General features: G+C 41.2%; 1 protein-coding gene across 32 annotated transcripts in view; it reads right to left on the bottom strand.

Moving 5' to 3' along the window:
* MICAL3 (microtubule associated monooxygenase, calponin and LIM domain containing 3) overlaps positions 1-16,800 on the bottom strand; it is a 200,046-nt gene that overhangs the window by 84,875 nt on the left and 98,371 nt on the right. For 21 of the 32 annotated variants that reach the window (XM_081310961.1, XM_081310962.1, XM_081310955.1 and 18 more), the window contains 9 exons: positions 16,573-16,720; positions 13,902-14,098; positions 12,185-12,297; positions 12,027-12,089; positions 11,403-11,576; positions 9,858-9,941; positions 6,423-6,521; positions 4,444-4,500; positions 1,635-1,742 (listed from right to left, as the gene is read on the bottom strand). In XM_081310961.1, the coding sequence (XP_081167087.1) occupies positions 1,635-1,742; positions 4,444-4,500; positions 6,423-6,521; positions 9,858-9,941; positions 11,403-11,576; positions 12,027-12,089; positions 12,185-12,297; positions 13,902-14,098; positions 16,573-16,720 (1,043 nt within the window). Of the gene's footprint in view, positions 1-1,634; positions 1,743-4,443; positions 4,501-4,636; positions 4,717-6,422; positions 6,522-9,857; positions 9,942-11,402; positions 11,577-12,026; positions 12,090-12,184; positions 12,298-13,901; positions 14,099-16,572; positions 16,721-16,800 lie in introns of those variants that run through there. The other 11 variants (XM_081310954.1, XM_081310957.1, XM_081310967.1 and 8 more) reach the window with 6 other exon arrangements.

Below are 16,800 nucleotides of genomic sequence, written 5' to 3'. Positions count from 1 at the left end.
GCAATATTCAAGAAATAAAAGGAGAAATGTCTGCATGATAAGCCATCCTGCTCACACCACGGGCTGGTACCCAGGGCAGCCCTGGTTTGGAGCCTGTCCCTGGGAATGCAAAGTCTTGCTGGCAATCTTTTAGGGACTCCATATCCAGGTCACTTTCCATGTGCTATGTGCTTCTCTTTTCATGAATTATGTGGAACAAGGGGGATCCCTGACAAATTCAGGAGGCTGTGAATCTAATTCTGACTCAGAAACACAGTAGGTGTAGTTATTTTGGAGAAGTAAATAACCCCCTTAGGAAGTGGTTTGAATAGACATACATAAAAAGGCATGTGTAAGAGTTCTGGTATTACTGGTGATAACCTTTATCTGCCCTTGCCCAACCCAGGATATGCCATGGCTGGGCAGGGGCAAAGAGAAGTACTCTGGGGATGGGGAGGGAGCTAACTCATGTAAATCTGGGAATAACAGAAGCACAAATGAGAAAACAATACTTGGTTGCGTAGCTCAAAGCTTAGCTGGAGCTGAGAAATCATATTTCTTAACTGAAAAATAAGGAGATTTCCAAGGATTATAGCCATTTGTCTATTAACTTCACAGCTATAACCATTAGTAGTTTAGAAAAAAACAAGTGGTTCTTAGATCTAAACTTTCTTTAGATTAGGGACATTGGAGACACTTAGGCCTAGGATAGGCAGACACCAGGCAAAGTGGAGCAGATCATTTAGTAGCTGACATTGAGGGAACAGAAAATTGCATTTTTTTTTTCATTCTGTTGCAAACAAGTGAATGTAGACCAGATGTCAAACATGTGGCCAGGACACTGTACAGCCCCTGTGCCCCCACTGCACAGACAAGACCCTTCTCTGATGGCCAGAAACCATCATCCTCAGTAGTTACAGCCTGGGGCTGCTCATGTGTAAAGGCATTTGTCACATTCAATTCTCAGCAATGTGGTGTAACACTAAGTACCCCCCACCTCCCAGAGGTGAAAACTTAAGTTGTTTGCTTTTGGCAAGAAAAGCAGATAGTTTCCTTCTCCCTGTTCTTAAAAAAATAGTCAAAGCATAGCAATCACTAGCACACCACACACATGCATGTGATTCTGCACATATGTACCGCAGAGTCTGGTACTAGCTCAAGAAAAGGAAGCACAAACAGAATGGGCAAAAAGACGCTCTAATCTCCCTACAAACTCCTCTATGGCTAGATCAGTGCTACTGTGGGAAATAGCAGCATTCATTACTCACATGATTACAGCTTAAGAGGCACTCAGAATACTGCAGATTCACTATTCTGCTTAAGCGATTTCATTACAACATGTAATACATGATTACAAAGGCATATGAAATTTAAAAAACCAATGGCTAAAAAAATTATTATTGAATATAGTTAAAATACAATCAAAGTAGGCTTACTTTGACAGACTTTGGCAGTGTTAAATACAATTCAGTGAAAGCCAGCAGCCTCTTTAATTTATGTGTCTGCTGTAACCCTCAAACATATAAACACACGCCATTAGCTTCTTACAGGAGAGAGGCCAAGGTTAAGACCTCTGGACAGAAGGCATGTGTGAAAGTGAAGTGAGCAGAGGCTGCAGAGGAAACATGGTTTTGCCAATTCTCAGACCGTGCTACCTGTCGAAGGGAGTCGGAGGAGGGAGAAGCAGGGCGGTTGGAGGAGCGGAGACTAAGAGAAAGCTCCCACTGGTCAACAAAAAATCGACGAGAAGGTTCAGGCTCTGTCTATAAAATACAAGATGGAGGGGGAAAAAAATCAAAGGAAAATGTTAAATTAAAAGTCATACCTCAAACAAGAAATTTTGATAGTTTTAGACCCTTCTACTCTACACCTCTATCTTATACATATGATAAAGAAATATTTTTAGCTCCCAGAAGCTCAAGTGGCTCCCTAATCAAGGCTCCCATTTTGTTTTTTACTTATCTTCCAATGCTTATAGTGAAGCTTGCTCTGAACATAAATAGTGCATTTTTGATTGTGTGTGTGTGTGTGGTGCTGGGAATTGAACCCAGGGTCTTGGGCATGCAAGGCAGGCATTCTACAAACTGAGCTGTATTCCCAGCCCAAATTTGAATCCTAGTTGAAAAAGATATGCCATAGAGATATGTTGTTCTTCACAGGTAAACCAGCTATGAAAGCCTTGTCTTTTCTGGCTTGGTATTCTTACTCCACCCATCCTCTAAGTGGGCAATTCTGCCAGCTGAGTGATAGGATAGGTGTCAGCAGGTACTGCAACCATATACCTTGTCCCCTGCGGAGAGCCCTTTCCCTGGCCCAAGGCATGCTTTCTGCGTAAGGAAGAATTCTGCCACCACCCCGTTATTCAATTAGCCTTCTAATTAGCAAGCAAGAGAGACAGTAAATAGGGCTAAGCTTGCTTTTTCTGTATCAAGGGCAGGAATAGTGCTTATCCTCCTTCTAGTGCTTGGAGAAGCTCTGTTTGCCAACGAGGCCAGCCAAACCTCAAGCAATAAATAGGAGACAAGACTCAAAGCTCCCACATCTTTTGCAGACTGCACACAACACATACAGCAAAAATGAGCCAGTGTTTTCTTCAGCAATTGGCCCAGAGAGTGAGATAGGTGAAAGCGTTAGCAAGTAATAACTGCTTAGTTTCCTACCAGGTTCAAGGTGAAATATTTATAGGCTTGGAGGAACAGAGGTACTACTAATAGGGTAATGAGAAACTCTCTGCTCCTCCAGATCCACTGCACCCCTAACTTCAGCCAATACACACTCACAACATTTTTGGGGGTAACAACATGGAATGGCAGTTATCTGGTGCCTAACTAGCCTATACTCTGCTCCAGATGCTCAGCTAGCTCCCTGGTCCTAAGCTCAGCATTCAAGGTAGAGTCAGCTACAAAAGCCCTCAGGGAGTTGGGGATGGACTTTGTGGAAGAGTACCAGTACCACTCATCATGGCAATATGTAAATCAATGGAAGTGTAACTGATGTGATACAGCAATCTGTATACGGGGTAAAAATGGGAGTTCATAACCCACTTGAATCAAACTGTGAAATATGATATATTAAGAACTATGTAATGTTTTGAACGACCAACAATAAAAAAAAAAAAAAAAAAGGCCACAACAAGACTGAACATCCATCCCCTTAGCATGACAAAGTCGACAGAACTTAATGGAGGAGCAATAGGCATCAAAAGCGAGCAGTGTACACACGGTACTGGAGCAGTGGAAACAAAGTTTTGGAAAAACATAAGTGTTGTCCCTCCAAAGTATCTAGCCTAGAGCTCTGTACTGAGGAATCCAGATGCTAGCTCCTTGGGGAAAAAGGAAGAAAAATCCCCAAACATCTATTGTCTTCTGTGCTCTTCCCCTTGGTAACCCTAGACTTCAGAAGTGTTGCTCCTGGCCAATTTCTTCTTATACTCAACATACTTCCCTTTCTTCTTCTTTTAGGTGTTAGTAAAAATCATCAGAACCTCATTAAAACAGACATTCTCCAAAATGTAGGGTACTGTCCTGCTCAAGGAAAATGCCTACTTTTCTTTTTGAGAGATGTAAAGTACAGCCTGGGATGAAGGCTGGGTTCCCACAGTGCCTGTGGGAGAAGGCAGCCCTAATAACCTGCATGATAAGCAATGAGGAAAATAAGGCCTAGCCATGCTGAGAAGGTGCAACAGACAGCCCCTTCACCTTGATCCCTAACCCAGCACTCCCATCTTGACAGCATACAGCTAGCTGCCTGACGGCAGTCTGGTGAGAGGGCATAGTTAGAGTGCTATGGTTAGTTTCTTAACAGATCTGAGAAGTAACCTGATTTACTACTTAGCCATAACTGCATTTTTCAGAAAGGATAGGCAGAAGAGGAGGTAAAAATAATATAAAGGGCTTATGTGAGATTAGCAACTATAGATAATCTATTCTAGCTGCAAAGTTATCCTCATCTGGGGATCTTTTTTAAAGGAGGGGGATAACAACAATAACCAAAAGTCTCATAAAATAAGCAGGCCTCTTCAACTGGTCATCTATGTTACTGAATAAATTATGACGGTCAGTTGCAATCAGTGATTCCTCCCTTAGTTTTTTAAAAAAGACCAGTGGAAGCTTTTCATTATGCATACCCATATTGCCATTACCTTCTTTCCACTTATCCTTTTCACTCTTGATAAATCCTCAGACTGGCAAACAGCATTTCTCTTAATATTTCTACTTCAAGATCTATAACTGTCAAAAGTTATCTGCTTACTTACATAGACCTTTCTCCTGAGAAGCTATCCCTGGCAGTTAATGCTGTTCTCCCATTAACACATACTTTGGGGGTAGAGGCTGAGTGACAAATGTGCAAAAAGCAAGGGGAAAAGGGACCATCCTCCATGCCCCCTTCCCACTGCCCCACCATACAGCGTGCCCCACTTCTTTGGCTCTTAGCATCCCATGCCACGGGTTCATGCTCTTTTACCCTCTCATGGCGGGGACTCTGCTTGCCACGGCTGTCAGCATCAAGATCCCTGTATGTCTGTTGGCAACAAAGTAGAAACTTAAGCTCCATTCGGATGCTCTATTTGAAACTACTAGGTGAGAGCGGGACATTCAGAGGCAGAAATTCATTTCAATGCATATCCCCTGTCCCTACTGGTCACCACCCAACTTACCATAACCCCAATCAAATTCCAGGACCCAAGAACAATTTTTTGCACAGCCATTCTGTCCACCTGGCCTCCAATGAGGTCAGCTATATAGACGAATAAAAAACTATGGTTAGTACAAAGGTGGAACAAGCACACTTCTTTCACACAGTGGCATGAGATCAGAGGCATTCAATTGAAGGTTAGTAGGGTGAAGTTTTCCACAATAAGATATTAGAAAGAAAAGGTGAAGAGGTAAAAACTGGCTGGAATAAATGACCATTATGAGCCTAGAGGAAACTCAGGTAGACCCTCAAGAAGAACATATTTTATTATAGGGAGAAGTAGATGAAGACTGGAAGCATTTTCAGTTTATAGACAGGAATACATACGTGAGAGAAATGGGAACCTGTAACACAGGCACAGGGCTGCCTTGCTGAACTGAGGAAATCATTAACAGCAATCATGAGAATGGGGAAGACCCCCATGCTCATCTACTAAGGACAACCAAGGACTTTCACCTTATACCATGTACTGGTGCAAAATTGATCCAAACCTTCCCATGTGGCTACCCAGAAGCAGACTGTCTCCATAAGCATAATGAGGCCAGAGCTTGGGCTCCTGAGGCTCATGACCAGGATTCAATTTTGGTTCCATTACTTCCTGTGTGGCTCTATACAAATTACTTGGCTTCTCTACCCTGTGCTCAGTCTCTTCATTTGTAAAATGAAGATAATAATGGTACCTGTTTTGTATTGTTATGAGAACTGGCTAAGATGACACATGAAAGGAACTTGGGTCATAGTAAATGCTCATAATTGTTATAATTGTTAGTTATTAGAGACAAAAAATTGGGCAGTTACTCCCCCCCCCCCCCCCAGTACTAGGGATTGAACCCAGGGCCTTGCACATGCTAGACAAATGCTCTACCACTGAGCTACACCTTCAATCCTGGTACCTGAATCTACCATGGCTCAGTTCTTAAACCAATGGACATACGTTGAACCTCTAAAATCAGACTGTTACTAGTAGTCCCCTTTTAAATAGGCTACCTTAATTGAGAAAATGTCTTTGCACGGATCCTGCCCTCCAAATTAGCATTTTATTTTACAGGGATATACCATAAAGGTCAACAAAGCCATTCTATAAATAAATAAGTATGCTTGCCACAAATGTTCACTAGCCGTGTGTGTGTGTGTGTGTGTGTGTGTGTAGTACTGGGGACTGAACCCAGGGCTTCATGAATGCTAGGAGGCAATATATCATAGAGTTACCACCCTACCCCTGTAAAACAGCTTGAGTGATAGGCCTGGAATGTGAATGGGGCAGATGGGGAAGGGTGAGCATTTGTTAGGAGGAATTGGGTAAGCAAGAATCAGGGCTCTCAGAATCAGAAGGAATCAAACTCACGTAGGGAGGTCCTATAAAACTTCCAAATGCCCATTTTAATCACAACTTACAGAAAAGCAAGAGAAAAATGGCTGCTTTAAATGGGATTTTATAAAAATGCGTTGCTATCAGGGCTTGTAGGCCTCAATCTCCACAAAATATAGTTTTATATTTTAGTTTGTGGTTACATACTTATATTCCTAGGATGGAAACTAGATTAAACTGCCCAGGATTTGAATGTACAGTGCATTATCCTGAGGTCCATTCAGGAAATGCCAATTTGTAGCACTATAGGTTGTTTCTGCTACAAATGGTTTCTACAAATGGTATATAACATTTAAGTAGAAAAGAGGGATTACTGAGTTGGTCTTTACACAGGCAGGCAAGAAGACAGATAGGACATAGAGCATGCAGAGAAGATCACCTGCTGTTCACTGTGCACCTGACAGGCAGGTGAAGTAGGGGGAGGAGAAAGTGTGATCACTTTTTTTGGGCAGGTCCGAGAACGTTCCTTTTCCCGTCGCTTTTACACCAATAGACACAAACAGAGAGAACATTGTTCAGACAATGGCTACATGAAGGGTAGTTCTGGAAGGGCTGATGGGCATTTTCCGAAGCAACCTGAGAGGCCCCTTCCTTGCCTCAAAAAGCCTCAAAAGCAAATCACTATGTGGTTAGAGAGGGTGGCTTGTCACAAACTCTTGATGAGCTCCAGGTTGGACTGACACCTTCTGTTAGGCACTGATGGCACAGGTAATCTATGTAGCTGGTGAGAACTTGTGATGTAGCACTTTCTAAATGACAGGAATCAAGGGATTTGGCAGGGAAGTTGGAGGACAGGAAAATGGTCTTAATTATAAGCAGAGAAAAAAGGCATTCGGGTCCACTATAAGTGATATAAGACTACCTCTTAAAAGTTGGTGACGCACACCCCATAGCAACAAAGCAGAACGCACAGGTATTTGTGATAATATCCTACCTACTCTTTTCACATCCTAAATAACATTCAAAATTTCTGAGAATACCAAGGTAGGACAAAAAGTACAGGAAACAGGATAAAATAATTAGGCATATTTCACTAATTGATACCATATATATCTTCATGACTTTTTTCCTCATTCTGCACCTCTAAGAAAACTTCTCTGCATTTGAGAAGCAACTGCACATTATCTTGGGCCTCTTTGATTCTTAGTTTTCTCTGACCAGATGACTGCCTGGGGTAGGCATACATGTAAAGCCTGCAGGAGGAAGGCTTTAGTAGTCATGAGACCAGGGGAAGCATCCCCACTGTTTGTTCCCACCTCAGGTAACAATCTACTTCCAAACCAAGGCTGGTTCTTGCGCAGAGTTTGCGTACAGGATGCACTTCTGGGATCAAACGCAAAAGGAGTAGGGAAGGAAAGAGGTACAGTGATTATACAGGAAGGTTAGGAAGAGAAGTCACTGGCAAGCAGAGTTGTTATTCATTTTTCTTCTTCCATACAATGATTGAAATTGAAACTGATTTTCTTGTCAACTCAGCAATCACTGCTGTGTCTGTCACACCCTCCTGCATCAGTGGGAACAATGTCAAGAGAAGCACAAAGTGAGCCACAGTGAGGTGCTCCAGTCAGCACCCAGTTCCTGAAGGGAGATGAGAGGCCAACAATCAGGGCAAGACAGAGCAGCAGCCAAAGTGCTCCCAAGTTCTTGTCTTTTTAGGTATCTGCAGAACCTGACATCACATCCACCTCTAGTGTTCAGGAGATAAATTTAGAGGCCAACACTCAGGAAAAGATTATTATGTGAATATTATAAATTTCAAATAATATTCACAATCTCCAACTTTATAAAACCTAAAGTATATAAGGATCTAACAAGGTTTTCATTACTTGTGATTTCTTATTTACCCATCTACTTAGTTGCTCTATCCAGCTATAATCTCTGGTACTTATTCCTAGAAGCTATGTTTGACTTTAAGGGTTTTAATCTGCTGTACAGATGGCCTGTTAGTATCACCCTACTTCACTGATTGTGACCATAATGACCTGATTACAAGCTATGTAAGTTTGGATGAACAATAATCTCCATACCAATCCCTGAAAAATGCTATAGGCTATCAGACAATCCATAAGTAGTCCCATAAAACCAAGCTCCTGATGCCTCTTCAGGGCAGCACCATCAGATTATGAGCTGATGAGTCCATCTTCACAGGACCGAGGCCATGACTCAGCCAACGTCTCAAGCCACATTCACTGCCCCACACTTCCCAGTAAGCCCACCAAAGCTATGCCAGGCACATGACATAGGATTACCTATCCATCCACTTGTGTAGATTGCTTCTGATCTTCCCACTTTGTTTCTACCTCAGGCTACCCTCTATGAGTCTATAGAGTTTCTAGAATCTAGTTTAGAATTTGCGTCACACCTCAATATCCTCAACTAAGATTACTTTTCAAATCTTATCTTCCACTTCAAGCAAGGGTAAGAAAATAAAATACAGTAAATTTTTGATGAAAACATTTCAGAAGACCTCTCCTAAGCATAGAGAAAGGGAAGTTTGACTTTGGCTATGAGTTTGGACACCACTCCCAAGATTCCATCTTAGCCTTATGGGCCATGCCTTTCATGTGGCATATCGTTATAGTTTTAGAAAGTAACATTTTTCCTGAATGCAATTTAAATAAGGCCCAATTCAAGGTTCTTCAGCATATCCTGTCAACAGAGGCTATGTTACAGCACAAGAGGTGAGTGAGGCCAACTGTGGAAGATGCTAATAAAATCCAGGATCAGCTTATCTGACCTATCATTATCCTATCAGTTCTACATGATATCAAACTATGAGAAAGCTATTCCAGGTTCTACAGAGCAGAAATTTGCGCAATTATGACGTGAGAGAAAATATAACAGAGACTTCCAATTCCTCAGATAAGTTTCAGATAGGTTTTCTATTATAAAACAGGTATTGTTATCTGCTTCTTTCTACACTGTTAGGATGAGCAATTTTCTGGGAAATCCTAAAACATTTTAGTGACAATGTCAAAGAGGGTGTTTTTGGAGGGTGGGGTGAAGTGGTGGGGGTACTGCTAGGGATGGAGCCTAGGGTCTTGCACCTGATAGGCAAATCCTCTGTCACTGAGCTATACCTGTGGTCCCCCAAAAGAATATTTTATTAGTTAATCATTATTATATACATTTTTGAGATGAAGATTTTTCCTATGTTGCCCAGGCTGGCCTTGAACTCCTGGCTAAAGCAACCTTCTTGTCTTAGTCTCCCAAGTAGCTGGGACTACAGGTACACTCCACATGCAGGCAAAAAGAGTTATTTCAAGTATGGACAAAACCCAAGAAAAATGCCCATGACACCTTTCTTTGTACAAGGTTTGAAACAAAACTATACTTCAAAACTACTGTCATGGTTATCATTTCCCCATTTCATGTGAAAGGCTCTCTCCACTGCCCCACCTCTACCCGCTATTCTCAGGTCTGATGAAGTCAAGATTCTCCCAGCAATGGACATGAGTAGAGAAGCTAGCAAAAAGTTAACATGGGACAAATGTTACAACAGTTAAAGCCCCAAAGGCTGACATACCTAAAAAGCTTGTCAAATCACTTCAACTAGTTTCAGCACCAAATTAACAGTCTGCCTTTTAAACTGGTTTCTCAAATCCCAAGGAGTTAACTGAATCATGGAATTGAATCAGCACTGTCTGTTCAATGTTTTCTCAGAGTTACTGCTCAAATGAGCACAGAGCCTTCTAGCCCTTGTGAGCTAGGCTTCTCAAGGGCAGGCATGAACATAGGCAGACCCAGAAGCAGGAGTAGGGTGGAAAGACCTACGGCAACAGCCCCCATCCTAATCCCTGAGCAGTTCCTTTACCTGTTTCCACTGGGGGATGGGAGCAGGGAGACCCTGCTCAGGCAGGCAGCAGGTCGGCTGGCTGACCCCACGCTCTTGTGTCGGCTGTGACACACAGGCCAAATGTGGGTGGGGGACAGACAGGGAGACAAAACAAAATAAAATACATTAAGGTAGGAAAAGACACCGAAAAAAAAAAAAAGTACCCATGGAAGACAGACATTGATCTATGAACTGTGAGAAGGCAGGTGGAATTTACGAAAGGAAGGAAGGAAGGGAAGGAAGGAGCCCCCCAAATCAAAAGCAAGTACAAAAAAGAAGATAAAGAAGAGAGACAGAGCTGTGATTCTCATTATTCTTTCCCTAAACCCAAAGCTCTCTGTCTAAACTATTAACTCTAATTTGGAAAACTAATGAGGAAAGCAACCTTTTCTTGGAAGCAATTTACCTCCCAAAGAGGGCATTCTAGCCTGCCCGAGGAACCTGGGGTTGCCAGAACATCCAGGCAACCTCTAATGTTTCCCAGTGAATAATACTATCTTTCCTGCAAGCCACAACATGAAAAGATAGGAGTACAAATACTAATAACTAAAGATGAGATGTGGTCAGACTCGAAGAAAATCAGTGCCACCTGCCTGGTCCATAGGGACAATGGTTGATTAGAGTATGGAGAAGATAAAGAGACAAAGAGAACAAAAAGAATAGGCCTCCTGTCCTTTGGATAACCTTTCAGGTTATCAGGGAGTTTTATAGGAATTTTGAGTATAAATATCAAAATCCCAATGCCCCCCTTTGTAAGAAGCCTTGGTGAAGCAAGGCAGTGACAAGACTTAACAAGGACACCTCAGGTCAAATACTGTCTGGTACTCTCATGCATAAACTGGGGTGTGTAATTTAGTATCCAAATGTTCACATATTCAGTAATATCCTAGAAAAACACTTTGCAACACACACACACACAAAAAAAAACAGCTTTATTGCAAGAATGGTTACCTCTATTTCATCATGAAAGATGGGGAAAAACTAAAACAACCAACACTAGAATGACTCAGCACATTTTGGAAAATGCCAAAAAGATTTGGGAACACATGGGAATGTGCCTAAAGTTAAATGAAAATAGCAAAATAGAAAAATACATTTTAAAATGACCACCATTATGAAAACAAGAAAGCATGGGGGAGGGGAGAAAACCAGAAAGCAATGCAGGAGTATATTAGCAAAACTATAGGTACCTCAGTTATCTTTACTATGCTTTTCAGCATTTTAATCAATAAGCACATACTTATTTTATAATTTAAATATGTGGGTGTGTGAATTTATACCTGTGTATAGATAGATGTATAATCATATATTTTTTAGATCCCACTTGACTTTGTTAAAGAAGCCTCAGACTTGTGCAGAACATAAAACAGCACTGAATGCCTAAGATGAGCTTAGGAAATACACATCTCTATCACAGTCAGACAAGAGAAAATTAGACACTAGTTTTGAGCGACACGGTCCGTCTCACTGAAAAGGTCCTCCTTCCTGTATGACTTGGCCAGTCTGGGTGGGAGATGTGCTTACCTGTCTCCTTATGCCAGTAGTCTGTGCAGGCGCATTCTCTTCAAATTTGGCCAAAAGCTGGGTTGCCATGTACTTCACTTTATTCTGGTTTCCAACAGCAACATCCATCCTCCTGTCTGTCAGGGTGCTCACCAGTGTTGGTCTTTCTCCTCTGTAGCCCCTGGGAGTTTCCTCCTGACAAATGGCAAGTACCAGAGAACCAGACTATTATAGGTACCCTTCACTTACTTCCTCCTCCCTTAAAGAAGTGTAATCAGGATCCACACAGTAGCTTTAGGTTGAGTTTAACAGCTCTCTTTAAGGTACCAATCTCCAAATAGTCAATAAGACCCTGGCACATGGGGCATTATAAGAGTTTTTGGACTTGTGCTGGTATCACCATTTCCCACAAAAGCCTCTGTAGTTGGCCAAACGTGTGACTCCAAAGAGATAGGAAGGTCTAAGTGCACATGTGTATATATGTTTCCTGGTTGTTCTCTAGAAAATTAAATAAAGATCCACAGAAAAAGCTGCTCACAGAAGTTCCCATAAAGGATCTAGTGAAACCAATTTGGGAATTAACAATTTAAACCAAAAAGGAAAACTTAGTATAATAATTCTAGCAAATCCCGAGATGAATCTCACCTCCTCTGATTGACTAGTTTTTCTCCTCTTTCCAGCTCCATCCAAGTCCTTTTCCTTTTTATCCTGCACCAAGAAAAGAAGGAAGCTACATCATTCCGTTCACTACACTTTGTCATTAACTTGCAGTTACTAGAAAAATGACTCCCACGTGTTGGTACCTTGGGAGAACGCTTCCGAGAGATGGTCTGCCCAAGTTTGCTCAGGAAGGAGATAGGGGATTTGGTGCTGGCTATCAGAACTGCTTTTTCCTCAGCATTCAAGTCCAAGGTGTCTGTAAAGAGGAATCAGCAGTGTTCAAGGACAGCCCTCGAGGGTGCTATGAAGTCCTGACCAGAACCACTCTGTCTTCGAGGGGCTCATGGAAAGGAATCTCAGGAAGCTCTAAAGGCAGCTCTTTGTAGAAATGCCACAAAGGAAATGCACGTTTGAGTCTGGACATTAACCCTTCTCTTTTCCACCCACATAAACAAAACAAACTCTTTCCTCAATATACTTCCATTACAAAAAACTGCCCTTCTGCTTTTTTAAGGTCCTTAAGTGCTAAAGTCTTACTTTGGTAATAAAAATTTCAGGACAGAGAGAGGGAAAGGGAGAGAGCAGAGCAGAGCCTAATAGGGTCATTGGTTTGGGTAGATGTAGAGGCCATGGTCTTCGCTGAGTATACTAAGGGGCTCCCCCTAAATGGGAATATTTTTGTTAGAGTTGCATGTTTCGCGTATGTAATCAGGAAGAGACTCAGATACCTATAAGAGTCATGGACTAGAAGACACTCAGGAGTGGTACCATAAACTTTATGGATTCCAAAATTTTATTAGTATCAATAGTAATTGAAACTAATAAAAAGAAATCACTAATATTTATTAAGTGGTCCCATATGCCAAACATTCTTTGTAGCATATCATAGTGTAATTATGTATATTATCCCATTTTACATATTACATACATGAGGCATAGGGAAATTTAGTAACTTGCCCTAGGTCAAACAAGTGAAAATACTGGGATATAAATTCAGGTCAGATACCACGGTCAACACTGTTAGACGTTATACTACATTTATTTCACAGGGCAATAAATGACAATAAGAATATTTTTTGTAGCCCCATGATAAGTAGAGGCAGCAGGCTAAGAGCCAACAAGAGATTTTTGGGAAACCCTAAAAGGTAGAAAGAGAAACTAGAGAGGGAACAATTACAGAAGAAAGAATAGTAGGGCACTGTTACAGAAGCTGAGAAGAGAGAATTTCAAGGAAGAGAACATTTATTCTATAGTGTTGAATGATGCAGAAGAGGCAACTACATGAGAATGAGAAAAGAATATGAAAGGATGATTCTTCCTAACTGTAGAAAACTGTGTTGAGAGAGTAGTACAAAGATAAGATGAATTTCAAAGTGTTATAAAGTTTAGGTAGTAAATAGAGGCCACAAACATGAACCACTTCAGAAGGGCTGGTTCTGAGGAAAGGAGTAGGAGAAGGCAGGAGAGTTGAGGGGAACAAAACAAGTTGAGCAGGAATGATTTTTGCATATTTACAGATTAAGTAAAAAAAACTTTGTAAAATAATGAATGGTTTAGAACATAAGACTAGAAAAGAGAAAAATAATGAAGCAATTTTCAGAGAACTCTACTGATAACTGAGACAACATTTCAGTTATACTGCATAAGAAATGCCTTCTATCCCAAGTTGGAATTAGGATCTCAACAAACACAGATCTGCTTTGCCTCCACATTGAGCAGTAGAAACAGAGTAAGCCTGAGCTTGGTGGTATTGTATTTAGTGGTACTGATGAAGGGCACAATTGGAAGGAAAGACAGAAATGCCTGGACAATAGCTCAACAGGAAACTAAGAATTCCATACACACCCACCAGCTCCTTACCAGTGGAGGAGAGTGAGTCCTTAAACATCTCATAGAACTGAGTCAGGTACATCACCATGGACAGCTTGTCAGGCTCCCCAACAGAGGCCATGTCTTTGCCTGTCATGATGGGAGAGATGCCCAGTTCTTTCTCAGCAATATCAAAGGCCAGCTGGTTATTCTTTTCCACATTTTGTTCATCCAAAGAATCAAAATCTCTGAGAAACAGGACAAGGAATATAGATCAAGTTGGGCTGACTGTCCTCAAACCAGAACATACAATATCACGGGATCATAGTCATTTCTTGGTCTTTTTGACTAAAATCCAGGGAGCAGTGCATCACCAGGATCTGAGAGCAGACCTGTTTTTCTCATCTCTTATTCTCCTTCCTTTGACTAAAGAAATGCAAAGCATCCTCAAGAAGAAATGATTAAAGATCTATCCAATAAAGGAGAAAAAGAGGGAAAAAGTTGGCTCCTCTCATCTTTCCAGTGACACAAAATGTAAACTCAGTACAGGAGCCATCTTTAATACAGATTCATCTATACCCAAGTGCCCACATACAAATGAATGTCAAATAGTAGTATGAATCCTATCTGGATCAGACTGCTCCTAATAGCCAAAGCTACTACCACCATGGCCCTTGGCCCTGGCAAGCTGCTAATGTCCTAAAAATCAGCTCTGGTAAATCTTACACAGCTTTCTCCTGATGGGAAATTCCAAAACCTACATAAGATTTTCCCATTGCTAAATTTCCTGAGTTTTCCTAAGTATTTAGATTAACAAATATTTCCTATTGGGTTTGAAGCTTCTTGCTATTCAGAGTGATATCTGACAGCATTATTTTTTTTTGGGGGGGGGGGTTTGCTGGGAATTGAACCCAGGACCTTGTGAATGCTAGGCAAACACTCTACCAAATGAGTTATACCCTAAGCCCCAACAGGCTTGTTTAGGTGACTTCAGATTACCTGGAAACCCTTATTTTGTGCTAACCTACTGAACCTGTGGCATTTTTCCATTAAACAAAAAACAAAAAGCACCCTACTTCCTTTTCTTTCACTGCTTTATGTTTGCTGTAACTCCCCTGGGCCTTCTCCAGGCACGCTTTGGTGTAATCTAACAGGAATGTGTCCCCTCTGGCCCATACTCACCCCTGTAACCCATCCACTAGGGCCTCTCAACTTTTCCTGTCATTATCCTTCCCTTTCTTGCCCTCCATTTGGAAAAGAACTTATCACTTGCCTCATCTTCTGAAGCCCTTCTGTGCCTTTTGTCATAATTTTCTTTTCAAGCTGTTTTCCCTCCCCACTCCTTTCTTTTGTGGGAGTGAATAAGTACTATTTTCATTTACCTTCTACCATCTTCTGGATGAGTTGAATGCAGGAGCATTGGGGGGTCACTTACATTTATTGAAGCATATTAGAAATCCTCTACTCTTTTCTTTTTACAGCCTGGTATGGAACCCAAGGCCTTGTGCATGCTAGGCAAGTGCTCTTCTGAGCCATATCCTCAGTCCTCTCCATTTAAATTCTACACTGTGCAAAGCTGTTTTTATTAGATCTGCCTCTTTAGTTTATAACTATCTCATATATATGGACTACATACTTTAGGATTTCTTAAGCAATTTTAAAATAAACAAGAAGTAGGCCATTAAATGGACCTAATGATAAAAGGTACAGGCAGCCAGAATAATTCAATGCATTCTACTTCTATTTCTGAATCTTTCTGTTTGGCTTCTATGGTTATGAATGCCTGTGAGGGAAATCCAGTCACCACAGCTGACCTGGGGTAAGCCTAGTGTACTGATTCTGTAGATAGGTGGATGAAGAATCGACAAAAGAGATATTACTAGTATACTGGGTAAGATGACATGAACTTCATGAGCTTGACAGAATTTTTTAAAATTTTATTTGGTGCTAAGGATCGAACTCAGGCCTCGAACATGCTAGGCAAGTGCTCTACCACTGAGCCACAACCCCAGCCCCTGACAGAATTATATTTGCAAAAAGTGTAGTCATTGACAAGAAAATATCAATGAACCATCATAAACTGGTAAGTATTCATTGTTTTCGGTTTCACTGGCAGTGACACATTTGTTTTGAGCTAGCCAAGTGTTCAGTGTTCTAGCCAGGTTTCCCTTGTGACCAACAGCATCTGAGATGGCTGGCCAAAATGAAGAGTTCAACCTGGGGCCAATAAACAGAGTTTTCCCTTGTGTAAAGTTAACAGGTCCAGGTGAATGTTAAGCCAATTTTTTACTTTATGAGTGCTGTGATTTTTAAAAACCCAGCTAATTTCCAGGTGTAGTAGTTTATATCTTTAATTCCAGCAACTTGAGAGGCTGAGGCAGGATTGCAAGTTTGAGGCCAGCCTCAGCAACTTAGTAAAAAAAGAATAAAAAGGACTAGGGATGTAGTGAGATTGTAGCTCAGCGGTAAAGTGCCCCTTTGTTTAATCCCCAATACTAAAACTAACAAACAAAACACACAACTCAGCTAATTGTTCCTGGACTTAGCAACACAATGCTTGACATATGAAGTTTTAAATATAGCTAAATCAAATCACAGTCTTCTGGAGAATGCATTGCACTATGTACCTCATTTTGGAAAGAGTACAAAATTTGACTACTTGATAGCAGGGTGCTCTGAGATCTTTGGTGGATATAAAATAAAAAGTACAGTCATGACTTACATCAGATCAGGACGGTATCTGTGGATAATTGCACATAGAGCCAGGCCACTTTTCCAAGACATGGTGAGATCTGTCACGTTTACTCCTGCATAACCATCTGTCTGCCTTTGACACCAACTTAGCAATTTGCTTGAACGAGCTACAGATTCTAAAACAATAAAACAAACTATTATTGGAAGTGTGGTTACCTAGCAACACTAATATAAGATCTGCTTTGCAGTACACATA

This window comes from Spermophilus citellus (genome assembly GCF_964194105.1).
Source record: "Spermophilus citellus genome assembly, chromosome: 10".
In the NCBI taxonomy this organism is placed as follows: Eukaryota; Metazoa; Chordata; class Mammalia; order Rodentia; family Sciuridae; genus Spermophilus; species Spermophilus citellus.
The sequence above is the reverse complement of the archived record's forward strand: the minus strand, read 5'-3'. Positions and strand labels throughout refer to the sequence as shown.